Source organism: Cyprinus carpio, chromosome B5, assembly GCF_018340385.1.
Source record: "Cyprinus carpio isolate SPL01 chromosome B5, ASM1834038v1, whole genome shotgun sequence".
Lineage (NCBI taxonomy): Eukaryota > Metazoa > Chordata > Actinopteri > Cypriniformes > Cyprinidae > Cyprinus > Cyprinus carpio.
The window spans coordinates 16,878,899-16,896,692 of record NC_056601.1 but is presented as its reverse complement, the minus strand read 5'-3'; the positions used below and the strand labels follow the sequence as shown (position 1 = coordinate 16,896,692).

Genomic DNA, 17,794 nt, shown 5'->3' with positions numbered 1-17,794 from the left:
GTTTAAAACAGGCTGTGAATGTACCTGTTAAATGATGGTGATATTCTGAAGAGTCCTAGAGGAGCCTGATTCTGCAGTACGGTGATGAAAGTCTGCAGTGAGTGTCCCAGTCGAGCACCTCCAGTAGGGTTGGACAGAGTCACTGTGAATGTCTCATTCATTTCTGGCTCAGCATCTAGAACAGCCCAGATCTCCAAAGTCTAGAAAACAATTATGAGACTATTTTCTTTGACAAAACACTGGTCCCTACATGTACGTATTTTCTCAACTTAAACAGACCTGGTTCTGTCAATATTCTTGGTTAACCATTTCATAAAATCCTCATTGCTCAGTAAGATCTTTTTATATTGTACCTTGAATCTGACTCCATCCTCAAGTACCACGAAGCCAGAGGAAGGTGTGAGATCCTCAGTGTACAGGGATCCATTGACATCAGTGATTGTGAACTGGACCGTTACTGTACCAAATACACCCTGAGGAGGGTCTCGTATGATGTAGAGGGTGGCCACACTCTCCCCCAGACCTGACACTGAAGTGGGCTCCCTCAGCAGGAAATGTTCACTGTTATTGAAGGATATGACTCCATGGCCATCGTCATTGGCCAGAATAGTCACAGTAGCTGTGAAAACACATTAGAGAAAAATTATACGGCACTGATCATGAACGATCATGAATGTTCAGTGTCTCCCAGCACACCAGACCTGTAGTGTTTTCTCCCAGCTGCAGCCCTGCCGACGGATTTGCTAGAATTAACTGAAAGGTCTCATCTCCTTCAGGAATGGCATCATCTAAAATCTGAACTTCGATAAGCTTGTGTCGTTCTCCATCCACAAAATGGATCATCTGTGTAGGTATATATCGTCAATAATTATTAACAATAAATGCTGAATAGTTAATTGTATTTAAAAACTAGAAATAGTGTTTGTGACTCACTGATGGGGTAGCATTGAAATCCAGACCCAACTGAGCCTCGAGATTCTGGGCATAGAAGAACAGGGACACATTTCCATACGTCCCGGCATCACGGTACGCCACCAGAGTTAACACGCCAATTGTCTCATTTATCACAAAGCTGAGGAGAAAATACATACATTACCAAAAGATTTTTACTCAGCATAAAAGTGAAAGCTGCCATGGTTCACATAAGTTAAAAAAAAAAAAAAGACTGAAAAGGCACTCATACTCTATGTTTTGCCAGCCAATAATCCCTTGGATTCCATCATTTGCATTAATGATGATCTCTGCTACAAGGCCTTCAGTATCTGGAAAGACAGGCATACATCAGAAAAATAAAATAAAACAAAATAAAATAAAATAAAATAAAATAAAAAAATAAAATAAAATAAAAAAGAATTACAGAATAATTAAAATTAAATTAAAATAGTTTAAGGGTTAGGATAATGGGCAATCGCAGCATGCTTTCGGTTTCAGGAAAAGCACAATAAAAAACAAGGTAATTTGCCACGTTATTAATCATCAACTATTACAGCACCAATAGTCATGTACTAAAAAAACTCTAATAGTCTTCTACCCACGGTCTTCACAAATCACTGATTATAAGCAAGGAGCGCAGACTGTCTTTGGGAAGGATAGAGCTCATACTGCTCTGAGCTGTCAGTTATATTGTTAGTTATCACCACACCTTACAAACACAGATTCTAGTTACAAAATGCCACTGACAATATGACAATAAGCACAAAGCACTAGAGCATATCAAGTACATGTGTGGATACCATTACCTTTCAATGTATAGTAAATCTCTATGAAAGGATGCAACAGGATTCAAGAAGAAAGTATAATTGAAAGAAGAACCTAAAACCTAATTAAATGTGACTCATTTAACAGAAAAATGAAAAATAATGTCAAACAAAATCAATCTGCTTAATTATCTAATCATCTTACTTAGTTTAGGGGCAGTTGGGAGGGTTGTTATGAAGACAGCTGATGTTATATTGACTAAGAAAAACTCTTGCAGCTCAGGGATGTCATCCTGTTAACGAAAAATACAAATATGTTTCTTGATTCATTTAATTATGGTTAATACAATATGCCTGAGATTTAATTAGCATCTAAAAATAATTCTTAATTCATTAACATTTAAATGAAAACTGTAAGAATGTAGTCAGTGTTTGATCAGGAGCATCATACATCTAAGATGGTGATAGGGATGGACACAGATGTCTGTCCATCCTGCATGATCACAGAACTGGAGATGTGTCTGAAGTCCTGGCCTGGCTGGGCTAGAGCTCCCTCGGTCTGTCTGAGGTCCTGCAGAGAGCCCTGCACAGTCTCATAGCTGATATTTACAGCACCTGTAGGGGAAAGTAGCAATATTTACATCCCCGTACTCCAGGACAACACTTTGTTTGAGTGATTTTACAAGCGGAGCTAACCTGATGCACCAAACTCTCGGTTTATGTAAATCCTGACGGTGGTGTCTTTCTCGTCTGTGGTTACTTTTAAGGATGAGGGAGCAATGCTGAGCAAACCAAATGGCTCGTCACTAGCTTCCACGCTCACCACTGCTTCACGACCCTGAGCGCGCAGAGCTGCCATGCCTGTCTGGGTAACCCCTGAGAGAATGATATATTATACATGATTATTAAAAAAATAAAAAAAAATAAAAATAACGAATATATTGTGTACAGAATAAGCACAACCTAAATAAATTCTAAAGTGTTCTTAAAATGTTAAGTGAACGTGAGCATGCTAAAGCTGAAGTGTAGATTGTAAGTGATTAACAAATTAACAAGACATTAAGATGATAGCTAATGCTAACATTGTAAAAAATTTCAATCTGAAACGTTGACTTTTTTTAATAAAATATGTAAACATCCTTAAAACAAGATAATTTACCTGAGAAGCAAAACTAAAAAATAATATTAAGAAAAATTATACGTTCATAAAGACGGATAGTCAATCTTAGCGGCCTTGTTAAACATGTTAACATGAGATTAACTTGCAATATACAGTACATTAAACTTTTGAGGAACTCCTTCCTATGTGCGTTTCTGATAAATACCTTTGGTTTGTATATTTGTTAGGATAACTCTGTACTCCTCTCTTTCTTCTGGTGTGGTATCCTCAAGTAGCCTCAACACTATAGTATTATTTAACATTCCCTGAAACCGAAGTTGAGGCAGAACATTAATCGCTCATTGTCCTTTGAATTCACAAGTTAGGTTTAAAAGTTTAAAAGAAATGCTCAAATGGTAAAGCAACATTTTTCATTCATTACCTCAGAGAAAAACAGAGTTCCCGCGGTGTCTGCAAAAGTCATTGAGACTCGAGGGCCTTCGATCCTCCAATCCACTGTGACATTTCCAATAGCAGGAGCTGTTCTCTCCACCAGCAGAGACAAACTCTCACCTGTTGAATACAATGAAACTCTTACCTTACTTATTAACCATTTTCTGGTGTAATGTGACGTGGATTTTGCATTGGGTATACTGCCTTTAATAAAACCTTAACAAACTTTACTTCAAGTAATATAACCCTCAATTGATTTAGAAGCTAATATTAATGAGATGTGTGTGAGTTCCTTTTCCTTATATAGGGATATAGAATTCACGTGTGCTGTCATGCATGCATGGTGACACGAACCATCTTTCCCAGTGTCGCAGCTGTTGCAGATCCCACTTCTCTCATCACATCTTATTACTATGTTACTAGTTACTATTGAGCACAACCTGATGCCTAATTATCCAATTACAACATGTTTAAAATGCCTCTACACTTTTGCACATACCCGTAACAGAAGTTAAATCAATTATGTTACTCTTAAAACCACCTCTGCCTGTTGAAAAACTACATGAATAAATACATTATGATGACTTTTTTAATTAAAAGCCCGTTCACACCAGGGATGACTATAACTATAAGTTGTTGGAATCAGAATTATATTCATTTTATTAAATTATCTCCAACTGATGTATGATAAAACCATTGCTGGACAATCAGAATCCACCGCTTGAAAGAGTTTGAACATTTAAAGCAGCAGACGACAAAACTCTTCTATTGTCTTTTGTCGCGTCGCACTGCTCGCGTCCAGTGTAGACACAGTGTTATGGATTTCATTCGTGGTGTGAACAAGCCTTAACTGTAAAAGCGGAAAAAAACAAGAAAACACAGACCCTCTCTGACGATGACAGATCTTGAAGCTGTGTGAAAGCCCACCACACCAGCTGCATTGTCATTGGCCAGGATGAGGATGGTGACTGTGTCCGAACTGGGAAGGATACGGCTGCCACCCTCAGTGCTCACTAACCCAAGCTGTAAAGTCTCGTTGTCTTCAGCTTCCATGTCATCCATGATGACAAACTCAAGGGTCTTCTTTACATCACCTTTAAGCCACAGACAGGGGGCAATTTCAATGTTGAAATGAAAAATAATGGACTTCAGTTAGCCATTTAGAATTGATTTATTTAGAATGATTTATATTCATTTATCCTTTATTTTATTTAATTAACCAATATTGATTTACTTGATTGATATACATTTTTCGAATTATATAATTTTTTTTACAAAACCGGTATTATCAACATTTTTAACCCTGCATTAAAAAGACCAAAGCAGCGCTATCTCTGATTTAAGCTGCCAAAGGCACATAATGTAAATCATTCCGCCAGAGTAAAGTATGAAAAGACTTACCCTCTGCGAAGATGAGGGTGTCCCCCGTCCCATTGAAGTCAGCGTTGGGTGTGGCACTGCCGCCAATATACTTCCACTCCACTGTAACCTGTCCCATACTGCCTCCTCTCCTCTCAATGACCAGCAGCACTGTTGTTTTTGGTTCCTCTCTCACTTCGAGATACAGACCATCTTGTGTGGCATTGGGGTTAATGCTGTAGAGCAGAAATATTCCAAACGCATCTCCATTCATTGCTATAGTCACCAAAGCTGTGTCCGGCTGCTGTATCGTTGGCAAGTTCTTGGGAGTTGCGGTCATGTTGACCAAGCTAACACTCAGGATTTTAATCACAAAACTCTCATCCACCTCTGGCAAAGAGTCAGTCAAGATGGGTACAGTGAGGTTAGCGATTCCTGATCTGTCTAGCATGGTTGCGGTCTGAGCTGTCATGGTTATGTAGTCGCTCCCAGCAGCAGCCTGCGAGCTAAACAGCGAAGCAGCTGCTGTGGTGTTTTTCAAATAGGTGAAGGTTTGTGGGGAGGGACTCAGTTGTCTGGCCCCAGACGTTACCCAAAAGCAACTCGCTCTTGGGGCGTTGGTGAAGCTGAAAGCTTGGCAAGCTCGCTCTCTAAGGCAGAACGCAGCACAGAAATTCAGGACGCTTGTGTTTGTGGTGATGTTGATGAGTCTGCGGAGGGCATTAGATGGCGCTCCAGCCAATGGAGAATCATAGTAAATCAGGAAATCTCTGCTTTCACTGAGAGCATTGCTTACGATATCAACTTCAGAAGTGCTATAAATGATCTCCAGCATCCCAAAGTTACCACCACTGCAGTGAAAACCACACAAAAAAGCAACATAACATACCATTCAAAGCAAAATTAAAGACAGAGGAAAAACAGGCACATTACCTCCTTCGAACTGTAATGTTAGCAATATAGATCCCTTCCAGTGGCTCCTGGATGCGGTATACTGCTTGCTCAAGGTATACGGTTCCGTGAGGGTTGTCATTGGCAGGAACAATAATATCGACTACTTTCTCAGCCCCAATGTTCCCACCATTGGTGGCACCTGTGAGCTCAACCTTTATGACCTGAATTAAACAGAAATACTTAAGTAATATAGAGTTTTATACATCCATACAAAGCTTAAAAACCAACACTCACCTCTTCAATTTCAGGTACATCATCAGCCAAAACCTCAACTTTCAGTGTCTTTAAGGTTTCTCCAGGAGCAAACCTGACCTCACCAGACAAAGGTCGCAGATCTCCAGTGGCAGGTCTTCCATTGACTGTGGCTCTCCATTGGACATCCACATAACCTATAGTTCCAGCATTCCTCACTATGGGTAGGGACACCTCAAAAGCATTCACTGCTGGCTCCTCGATTGTGATGGGTGCAGCCTGAAAAACTAACCGTCAAAATACATTACATCTCTTCAAACTGTCACCATGTAAAGCACTGAACATGTTTCATTACTGAACTTCCATGACAAGCACGCCATTCATAAAAACTAACCAAAAGATCCATATGGATCATCTGAGGGTAGGATGGTAATGATAGCCTGTGTAAGGTCCCCCAGAAGAGCGCCTCCTGTGGTCTGGTTGAGAAGCTCAATTCGGAAGGTCTCTTCCAGTTCAGGCACCACATCATTGATGATGAGGATAGGGACAGGCTTGCTACTCTCTCCCTCCAGCAAAACCACATCAGAAGAGGCCACGCTGTAGTCTTCACCTATATATGTCATTCAAAAACATATGATAGGATTCAAAAACATATGAAATATATAGATATAAAACGGACATTCCATTAATTCCATTAATATTTAATTACATTTAATATATAGAAACTCACAAAATTGCACTTATTTGTTTAAAAATAAGTAAAACAGTTATATAGTGAAATATTACAATTTAAAACACATTTATACATTACAATTTAAACCATGTTAAAATAGAAAATTATTTTTCTTAGAATTCTTTTCTTAGAATATTAGAGGAAATAACATTCGACAACAATGTTCATAACAACAGAAATACATCTGTCATTAAAACTCACCCACTCTAGCGGTTAATGGAACTGCTCTGAATTTGACAGACACGTCAGCAAAAATCCCTCCAATACGCGTTACATTGATTATAGGTCCAACGTAGTACTCGTGCACACTCACTGCTGGGGAAGACAGCTGTACCACCCCAAAAGCATCATCGCTGGCCCCTATAATGATCTGGGCAACTGTGGCATTCCGTGGGCCAAGTCGAGGGGAAAGAGCGACTGAAAAACCAAAAGTTATTTTCACTCAACATCCTGGCTTTTTGTTTAATGCAGTAATGCTTTGCACATTTCATAGATTATAATTCAAGACACCTTCCAAGTAACTTTTACCTGGTCTGGGTTGCAGCCCTTCAACCAAAGTGACGCTGACAAGTTCCAAAAACACAGACTCTGCTCTCTCCGGTTCCTCATCATCAAGTACCCTCAGGGTCACATTTACTTCACTCTGATTAGCAGAGAATATCACAGAGTCCACAACAGGAACAAAGTCACTCCCTGCACTAGCCCGACCCACTCCCGGTGTGCTATATGGAGCTGCATCAGTGTCCCTCAATGTTCGATATGTCACTCGCACCCTTCCCATTAAGCCTTTTCTCCTCTGTATGGTCAGGGTGATGACAGCATTTGCTTCTGGCACATGGATCGGTGCACTGCTGTCAGAGAATACAAAAAGTCCATAAGGGTCGTCGCTGGCCAATACAGTCAGCGTGGCAGTGGTTTCCTTCCCGAGTCGACCATGAGAAACATTAGTGAGGCGGACGCTGAAGGTCTTGTCGAGTTCTGGAATGTCATCTTGGGAAATCAGTAAGTAGATGCTTCCAACAGTCTGGCCCACCCCAAAGGTTACATTGCCAGATCGATAAACAAGTTCTCCCTCTGAATTAGCATCTGCCTCCCAGTACACTGTCACATTGGACAGAGCACCAAAGATACGAATCACCTGAGAAAAACAGGAAACTTAATCATATTAAACATTAACATTTCTCTCATCTATACAATTTGTTTTCAATAAAATGTATTCTTTATTTATTTTAATGACTCTAAAAATGCATATTTCTGAAGGGTCACGAGACACTGAAGACTGGAGTAATGAATACTTTGCCATCACAAGAACAAAATAAATTTTAAAATACATTAAAATAAATAAAATATTAACAACTTGAATTGTTACTAATTAGTGTTCTGCATCAGCAGCATCACAGGCATGCATTGTTTACCTGCAGAGGTACTCTTGATAATGGCAGAAGATGTGATTTGGAGGAGAAGAATTGTTGAATAAAGTTGTATATTGTGTTTTCTTTGTGCACAAATAGTATTCTCACAGCTTCGTAAAATTATGGTTGAACAACTGATGTCACATGGACTGTTTTAACGATGTCCTTACTACACTTCTGGGTCTTGGAACATTTCAGTTGTGTTGCTGTCTATGTAGGGTTAGAAAGCTCTCGGATTTCATCCAAAAAAATTTAATTTGTGTTCTAAAAATGAACGAAGGTCTTACGGGTTTTGAACAACATGAGGGTGAGTATTTAATTACAGAAATTTAATTTTTGGGTGAACTAACTTTTAATGTATTTTTGATCAACTAAATGCAGCCTTAATGAGCATAAGAGGCCATTTTCAAAACCCAAAGGCAGTAAACTTTTTTTTCAAGATCTTGTCTATGGTATAATTTCTACTTATTTATTGCACCACATGACTCATTTAGCTTTTCCAAATATTGTTTGCATATTTATATACTGATATTTTTTTCTAATAAATAATACTAATTATCTATGTATTTAACATACAGTATAAATATATTTTTAAGAACTTTTTGAAAAGAAATTCATGGGACAAAAGAAACACATTGATGATGACCCATGTTTATAACTAGGACTGACCTGCAGTACTACAGTACTTCTGCCCTCCTCAGGCTCTGTGCCATTCACAGTCAGAGAGTCGGCACTGAACTGGAAGACGCCGTGAGCCTCATCAGAAGCAGCGATGGTCACAATGATACGAGCAGCAGCGCCCAGGTTAGCCAGAGCAAAAAGAAATTTTATCATTATTCAAGCCATAATATAAAAGAAGAAAATATGTAGACCCGTTTTTTACCGCTACTACTACTTTTAAAGACTCCCTAAAGAAGTGCACCAAGAAGTGTCACAGAGGTGTACAGTGACATTTTCAAAACATAATTTACCCCTATTGGCCTCCGTTAAACATAAAGGCTATTTGCTTTTCCCACGTCTTTCCTGGTATTGCTCGCAGGCCTTAGAACTATGTAAACAGCTTGGCAGAACTCTACAATCCAGGGACTGAGGATTTGACCGTTATGGGCAGCTCTTAAACTTTACAACTTTTAATCTAGCACTTACAAAATAAAGTTTGTGTAAGGGGCGACCTCAATTACGCAATAAATCAACAAAAGAAGGAAAACAAAAAGTAAGCAGCGAATTAGCATTGGTTAAAGAAGTTCTGTTGAAAAGATCTGCCAAGGCCCAAATGACCGATAATGGGGCATGAAGTGCCTCAGAAATGCCAAAGCAGGAGCCGTTCAAGCAGTTGGGATATAATAAATATAAATAAAACCTCTTTTATTCAACCTGAAGGGAACTTTGTTACTATTAAGAGCCACTTTAGTTTTATATAACGTCAAACAAGTATTTTTTATTTTTTTTTTAAACAGAATCCAGTCTGGTATTACAGCAAATAATGGAAATGAGGAAAAAGTAAACTGTGAGAGAAAGATCTGTGAGAAAAAGAATCTTACCATGATGATAGTGAAACGACGGAAGAAACAAGTCAATGTCACTCTCGCCACTTCCACTCGCTTCGCTTGCAAAAAATGGATCCACAAGGAGCACACAGGAGCCAGACAGGAGCAGACAGGAATCACACACAGTACATTTTGAAATCACACAGAATGTTCCATTACCATGCAAAAAACAGCATGGATGGAGCCCACAGGAGACAGTGCATGCGGAAACAGTGAAAGAAAAATCAAGAAAGTAAAAGAAAGGACACAGAATCAAAGTTTTCTTACCTCCTCCATTTGGATTATAAAGGTTCACTCTGAAGACTTTGTCCAACTCTGGGACCGAGTTGTCTATAATAGTCACATTGATGTACTTAAATCTCTCGCCAGGCAAGAAGTCTAGAAATCCCTCTGTGTCCTGTCAGAAGATGGAAAGGAATTGTGCCATTTTAATATACAAAGGAATTTTATTAGGGGATCTTGGTTAATGAAAAATGACTCTTATTGCTGGACTGCATAAGAGAGCAAAGACCAAAAACATATACACATTGTTCAAAACCTTGAGGTCAATAACATTAATATGGTGAAATATTATTACAATTTAAAACTACAGATTTCTAATTTTAGTATATTTTCAATTTAATTTGAATTTATTCCTGTAATAGCAAGACTGCATTTTCAACAGCCATTACTCCAGTCTTCAGTGTCATATGATCCTTAAGAAATCATTAAATGTGCTGATTTGGTGCTCAAGAAACATTTGCTTCAACTAAAGTTGTTTTTTTAAACATTAGGAATGTCACCTTCGATTTATTGCATTCTTGCTGAATAAAAGTATAAATTTCTTTAAAAAAATAAATGAAATACTGAGTAAACAAAGAAACTGGTCCTAAATTTTACTTAAACTTAAAATGTTTAACCCCCCCAAAAAGATGTTCAACTGTTGGTATCTCATAGTCTCATAGGACCTTATAGGAACTGTTGGTACCTCATAGTCCTCTGAACCAGCAGCTGTGAAAGGAGACGTACGATAGCCCACCATCACCCTTCCCAGCAGTCCTTGTGCTCTGGCCACCAGCAGACTGACCACACCAACCTCTTCTTGAACAGTCACATGGGCCTCCTCTAGTGCGGGTCTGATCATACCCACAGGCACTGGGGTAGTTTGAAATTGCAGTAGGCCTGAAATTACATTAATAACCAGTCAACTATGACTATCTGGCAGCATAAATGAAAGAATGAATCTAAAAATGGCAAGTATAACAATTTACCATATGGATGATCGCTGGCTTTGACTGTAATATTGTTGATGGCATTGTTTGGGTCAATGCTGGCTCCACTGGTAGGAGTGGAACCTGGTTTTCCATCACTTGATTCAGCTGACACCAGCCTAACCCGGAAGTGCTCATCAACCTCAGGCAGGTCATCATTTAGAACCAGCAGGTTTAAAACCTAGGAGACAAGAGAAATCAAATATAAAGGCATTTATGAGTGAGGCTTTACCATTACTTAGCGAATATACACTGTCAATTAATCAAAGTGGTTAAAGCCACCACTAGATGGAGCCATATACATTTACAGTTTGAATGTTAATTAAAAAAATATTAAGACATCAACTATATTCATCATTGCAAACTTTTTTATTTACAACAAGTAAATTTCTAACTCCATATTGTTTTAATACATTGTTACTTATGTTTTGTTCGTAATTAAAATTTTATTTCTGTCTTTAAACATATACAGTCATCATGCGAACAGATGTAATGCAATGGCATGTACTTGCAGATGTCCAGCCATTACACATTAATGGCAATATTATAATGTTCCCCCTTAATTGGTGGTCCTGTGGTCATTAATAATAACTGCTTGACAGGTTGATCCTGTTACCTCAGAGCGCTGGCCTGGCAGGAAATGGATGGAGCCTGTAACATTGGCAAAGTCAGAGGCATTTGACGAGTCTGCGAGTGAATCAACCTGAGTGACGGTGTAGTTTACATAGACGTGATCCAGAGCGCCACGTGTGCGCTCCACTACACAGGAGATCATCGAGCCTTCCTCAGATATCTGATAAAGAAAGGATAAAGGTCATTGTAAACCAACAATAGCACACACACACACAAAAAAAAATACTAATTTCAGGACAAAATTATTTTAAACCATTCAGAGTATTTGATGTTGTTTGGCTGAAATGTTATAAACTCTAACTAAGAAACAGATGTATTTTTGACAATTTTGAGAAACATGATCATTAAACACAGTTTATAATCTTTACATTTCATGTAATTGGTTAAATAGTAAGGAAATTAGTTAATAAATGTCCGCTTTCCTTTTTCTGCTTAGTCTTGTTTCTATTTGATGAGAGCATAAGAGCAAGCACGTGCTACTGTGTCTTTTCTGTCAGTAGTTGAGAGGTCCTCCTCTAAAGGAATTCACTGACCATCTGTCTTGTTAATCGAACAAGTCATTGGAGATGCCATGCATCCAATCTTCTTGAAGAGAAGAATGCATGCTCCATCCATCCAGGCGTGAAGACATATTAAATATACATGAAGACATGGTCTCACAACTAGGGGTCACATTACGTACTTTCGGAGGGAAGGTTAACCAAACACTGACAAAGAAGCAACTTGGGTACTTAATCAAATAATATGGTTAGATGTTAACTCATTAGACCTTAATTGTGCTGGTCAGAAGGCTATCTGTAAGGCAACATTACAGATTTCTCACTGGATGTTACCCCTAGAAATCTATGTTTTGCATAGTCAGAATTAGTTCTTGTTATGAGACTTAGAGTTTTAGCATTTGCATTTGCATAGGAGTTATGTATTTATGTCAAACAGTGACATTGCTTTATCTTTGGTTTTAAAAGAAAATAAAAAACTCACAAGCATAATATAATTATGTAAAAAGATTTTTTTGCACCTACCTCTGGTATACAAGGACCAGTAAAGCCAAAAAGTCCATTGGCATTATCACTCTTCATGACCCTGAGGATGGCAGTAGGTCTAGGCATCGGCAGACAGGCTCCACCTTGAACAGCCACCAGCTGTAGGTAGAAAATCTCCTCACCCTCCTCTTCTTGATCATCACGTACTTCGACTAAAAATGACTTCAGTTTCTCCTCCTGCCTGTATGTCAGGTATCCTGACACATTGCGAAGGTCGTTTTTGGCTGGTTGGTTGTGGAGCTCATGAATCTCGGAGCGGTTGAGCCAGCTGGAGTACAGCCGGAGGTCTTGTAGAAGACCAGTGAAGCGCTGTTCACCATCTGGGTTGGAACCGATCCTAATAGGTGCAGCATCTGTATGGAAGAATTCAGTGCAAGGCATTAGGATGGATGGATGGATGGGGTGGCTTTTTTGGGTAAACATCTGGGCTTGCAACCCCAATGGCTGCATGTTTAAACCCCAGAAGATCTTGTGATTGAATGTTACCTGAGTGTGCTTCAGATGGATGGATTTCTGAAGATAACATGAGAGGTGTTTGACACTAAAGCATTGTACAGTAGGTTAATGCGTGGTAGCTAAGGTGTTTCTAAGCAAAGCTAGGGTGTTCTGAGTAGTTTTCTAGGTGACTGTTTACTGGTAAATGTCAAAAAAGCTTTGTCCCTAAATTTAGTTCAGGTTTGTCTTTCAATTTAAGTCTAAAGGATTTTTTTCTTTTCCTTTTCACCAGGTGAAAGTAAGAAGTTTGAACTTAAAGTAATAACACACCTCCTCAATAAGAAAAAAAAAAAAAAAAATATATATATATATATATATATATATATATAAAAGCAAAGTAAAGAATAATTTTACTTATACCAATGTGTAATAAAATAAAATCTCAAAAATGTTTGGGTTTATTGCATCACATTTCATTCATGCAATAGTGTCTGTAGAGAACCATGCTAAAGGGTTTTAGGTGGTTGCCACATTGTTAATATGAGGTAGCTAATGTGTTTTTCTGAGGGGGTTTGAGGGGGTTTCTATGCAACGATAGAGCATTTTACTAGATGGCTGCTTACTGGTCAAAGGTCAATCTCACTTTTCCTCTTTAAGTTTGTTTATTTAGAAAACAAGCACACCTCAGTAAGACCTGCAATTTGAGGGATCACTTACTGTATATCGCTAACACAACTGGTGATGGGTGAGTTATCTGCCAAGGTTAAGGGTTAGAATGAGCAATAAAACTCACTAAGGATTTACGAAGCAAAATAAATCAAGTTGCATCATAAATGTGCATAATCTATAATGCAGCACTGAAAAAGAACACACAGTGAGGCTAAGAAACAGTACTGTGCTCAAACCAGTGTATTCAAGCGAGTACTGTCTGACCCAGCTAACAACACAGTCAAATGTCTTTGGAGAAATACAATGTAGGGACATATCTGTGTCCTTTCCAATCACCATAGACATAGACTTCCTATTGGGCCATGATAACTCATTATATGAGGAGAAACAAGAGAAATGTGACAGCGGTGAAATTGGAATAAGGAAATTGGAAGAGTTCATCCTCGTTGTGTACACCAGCTTAAAGCAGTAACCTCCTGATCACCAGAGAGACATTCAAAGGCACACAACTGTACAAATTGAGGAAACACGCTTCATGGAGTCCAAACAAGAACATTTAACAAAGGCCGTATTCACCAGTAATGCTGACATTCAGAAACAATCTCAGATATCCATATGTGTACATTCAGTAGAAGATGGTATAAAAAATGTCAGAGAAGTCTTAGTAGGGGCTCTATTGTTTTCAGTGTGTGTGTTAGAGAGAGAAAGAGAGAGAGAGAGAGAGAGAGAGAGAGAGAGAGAAAGAGAGAGAGAGACTACGCAGGCTGCCTTTATGTGCTGCTAACAATGTCCAGCAGCTCAATGTTCGGTCAAGCATATATTCCTGTGAAAAGCTAAACAATGGCATAGGGCTCTCACTAGACTATATATGGGCCACAAGAATAGGTGTAGAACCACATCTCATTGCTTGACCAACACAAGCATGAGGAATTTGTTTTTAAGCAGAACTCCAAATGAAGAATTATAGCAGTGGTGGTTTCCTAATTTGTAGTGCAGTTGTTAAAATGCTAAAATGTGCGGTGCTACAATAAATTCAAAAAAGCCTTTGATGCAAATGATGTGAAATGATGAGACTGATTTTGATAAAGACATAAAATAAGGGTGGCATTAGTAGGATATACTCAGACACAAGTAAATTATCTACTTTATATACATTTTATAAAAAATGAGTCAATTACACTGAGTCAGTTAACTGAGTCAATACACTGCCATTCAAAACTTTAGGATCAGTAAGATTTTTAAAAAATGTTTTTTAAATAAGTTTTCTATGCTCATCAATACAGAAAAAAAATAAATTTTGCAATTTAAAATAACAGCTTTCTATTTTGATACACTTTAAAATATAATTTATTCCTTTAAAGCAAAGCTCAATTCTTGCCCTACAAAGGCAAAAGACCTTAACTCGCTAGAGTGTGAAACTGAGAAAAACGACTTTAAAGTTTTTACTCGTCCAGCCAAATTAATTATAGGTAGGAAACTGGAAATTTAACAATGAGATGTTTTAGTAATGGAATACCCCTATTTTGTAATACCCCTATTTTGAAGTTAATGCACTCTGCCTTTGCATTGTCTGCAAAACATGAGAAGTCTACGGTGGCCGAGAAGGGCAAAACAGATTACAATTATGAAAACAAAATAACAAATTACAAATGCAAATGCAAATTTTGCCCTTCTCGGCCATGGTAGAAGTCACACCATGGCAAAAGGCAGTAACTTCCACATTATCAATATTTGGTTGCTGATCACCATTTACAATATCTTTATAGTAACACCTGTATAAAACCTAGTGATCATGGACTGTCTCATATAGGCTATTGCATGCAGTAATGTGACTGTATTAATGTTTTTTTTTTTTTTTTTTTTTTTACCGTAACAAGCAAGTTAAACATGAGTGGATACCAATTTATTTGCTATGCTCAGTAACATAAAAGAATGCTAGACAGCATAATTGCTTTTATATTGACTTTTATGAAATAGCCTAACCTAAAAGAGCGACTTGTGGGTTGATGTGAACGCCAACAAGTGGGAATAATGCTCAGAATGCTTGTGGATTAAAGTTCTCTGGTGACATTCATTGCCATGAATTGATTTTATCAGGTTACAAGAAAAGGTAGGATATGGATTTAATTGCGAATTGCGAACTGATTTTATGATTGATCATGCTAGCTACGGCATTCATGTCCACACGCGTCAAACTAGAAGTGACAGCCTGGTGAATAATCTGCATTACAAAAAGAAAAAAAAAATCTTTGAAGGTTATTCCTGATTACATATTGCTGCCAAGGTATCTTGTCTTTACAGTGCTTTGTTATATGGAGCTGTTTGGTAGATCTCTATCTATCTAATTCGTTTGTCTACACCGTAATTAAAATGCAGCCAACTTTAATGGACAGTAAAACAAAGGCAGAACACCATATAACTCCAAACCGGCACCGTAACTTCATATTAATGCGCGGCTAAACAAAGGCAGAATGCTGTAACTTAATTTGAGCATTCCAAACAAAGTGAAAGTGCCGTAACTGGTGTTATACGGTGTTCTTCCTTGGTTTCTCTGGGGCTTTTCGAAGTTACGGTTGAGACGACCCATTATTTTCTCAAAAAAAAAAAAAAAAAAAATTGACTCAAGATACTTATACACATAATAAAGGATGTCTTGAATGTCCCAAAAATATCAACAACTCGTTTGCGACAAAAATCGAAGGTACGGTCTTTTGCCTTTGCACGGGAGATTAGTCCAGTCTTCAGTGTCACATGAATTTTCAGAAATCATTCTAATATGCTGATTTATAATCAGTGTGGGAAACAGTTGTGATGCTTAATGTTTTTTTGGGACCTGTAATACTTTTTCAGGATACTTTGATAAATAAAATTTTAAAAAGAACTGTGTTTATTCAAAATAGAATTTGTGTGTTTTATTCATTTTCACTTTTTATTCATCAAAGAAAAAAATATCATAATAATAATAATAATAATAATATTTTTTGGGACTTGTAATAAAAAAAAAATTAAGCAGCATAACAGTTTCAAGACTGGTATTAAAAAATAAGGATAACAGAATGATTTCTGAAGGATCATGTGACAGTTAAGACTGGAGTAATGGCTGATGAAAATTCAGCGCTGCGTCACAGAAACAAATAATTTTTTAAAGTATATTAAAATAGGAAAGAAGTATTTGAAATTGCATTAATATTTCAAAATATTAATGTTTTTTTATTTATTTTTGATCAAATAAATACAGCCTTGATGAGCATAAAAGACACTGCCATTTATATATAGAATTATAATTTGTAATAATAATAATAAATATAATAGTTATATTAATTATAACAATTATAATGTATTCTTTATAATTTTGTTAATTGTAAATTATGTTACTTTATACATAATTATACATTATAAATATATTATATAAATTAATTTACACATTCATAATATTTTTTAGATAATTGAAATAATGAAATATACAGCCCACATTTACTTTGTTTTAAAAAAATACAAGCTTTACTCACCGTTTACAATGGCTTCTCCTTTTAGACTCTTTATCCCCCCAGGGATTGGGCTCCCATCCAGATAAAACTCAATAATTCCATCATCCACAGCGATGACCACATGGACCCATGTATTATCCTCTACAAATTTAGTTGCAGTAGCTCGCGCCACCTGTGTGCTGTTAGATCCTACAGTTGTGTAATGAAGCATAACAGTAACGTGGGATTCATTAGTCTGGACCTGAACTCCATAATAGATAGTTCCATTCCCATTGCCTTTAGAGACAATAAATCCATCTGTATTAGGCCTGGGCATCAGCCAGGCTGACAGGGTAAAGTTAGCCAGGTTCTGTGGAACCTGCAGATGGGTTTCTGCACTGATGGATCCATAAGCTCCAGGAAGTCCAGAGAAGAAGAATGCATCGGTGCCTGCATGGCGTCTCCTGGCATGTGGTTGGAGCTCTACAGCCTGAGGAAAGGAAGCCATCAATATCAGGTCTTCCATGGGCGGGAGACCATGTGGGAAAACTCCTGACAGGATTTCCCAGGCCACACGCACATCTCCAAATGTCCCTTGCTGACGAAGTATGGTGAAGGATGTGACATCAAACATATCGTTGATTGACAAGATGTCCTCGGCTACCTCACGCTCCAGACTCTCAGGGGCAATAGTGAAAACTCCAAATGGGTCGTCATTGAAGGGAATGAGAACAGATGCATTGAGGTATTTCTCTGCCAACTTTCCTCCTTCACCAGGATAGCCACCTAAAGACAACATTTGAAATGTAGTAGATATAGAATAACTATAAAACTTAAAGACCTCATGGAAC

At 37.8% G+C, this 17,794-nt stretch overlaps 1 protein-coding gene across 1 annotated transcript in view; it reads right to left on the bottom strand.

Moving 5' to 3' along the window:
• The window catches only part of adgrv1 (adhesion G protein-coupled receptor V1), a 139,956-nt gene that overhangs the window by 81,149 nt on the left and 41,013 nt on the right, over positions 1-17,794 (bottom strand). The window contains 25 exon segments of the mRNA XM_042724629.1: positions 25-200; positions 354-619; positions 702-843; positions 934-1,072; positions 1,184-1,262; positions 1,903-1,990; positions 2,149-2,312; positions 2,394-2,573; positions 3,023-3,122; positions 3,239-3,369; positions 4,134-4,343; positions 4,651-5,459; positions 5,542-5,723; positions 5,797-6,041; positions 6,149-6,364; positions 6,689-6,904; positions 7,016-7,625; positions 8,569-8,708; positions 9,441-9,524; positions 9,714-9,843; positions 10,414-10,607; positions 10,697-10,877; positions 11,313-11,489; positions 12,352-12,725; positions 16,986-17,729. Of these exon segments, the coding sequence (XP_042580563.1) occupies positions 25-200; positions 354-619; positions 702-843; positions 934-1,072; positions 1,184-1,262; positions 1,903-1,990; positions 2,149-2,312; positions 2,394-2,573; positions 3,023-3,122; positions 3,239-3,369; positions 4,134-4,343; positions 4,651-5,459; positions 5,542-5,723; positions 5,797-6,041; positions 6,149-6,364; positions 6,689-6,904; positions 7,016-7,625; positions 8,569-8,708; positions 9,441-9,524; positions 9,714-9,843; positions 10,414-10,607; positions 10,697-10,877; positions 11,313-11,489; positions 12,352-12,725; positions 16,986-17,729 (5,977 nt within the window).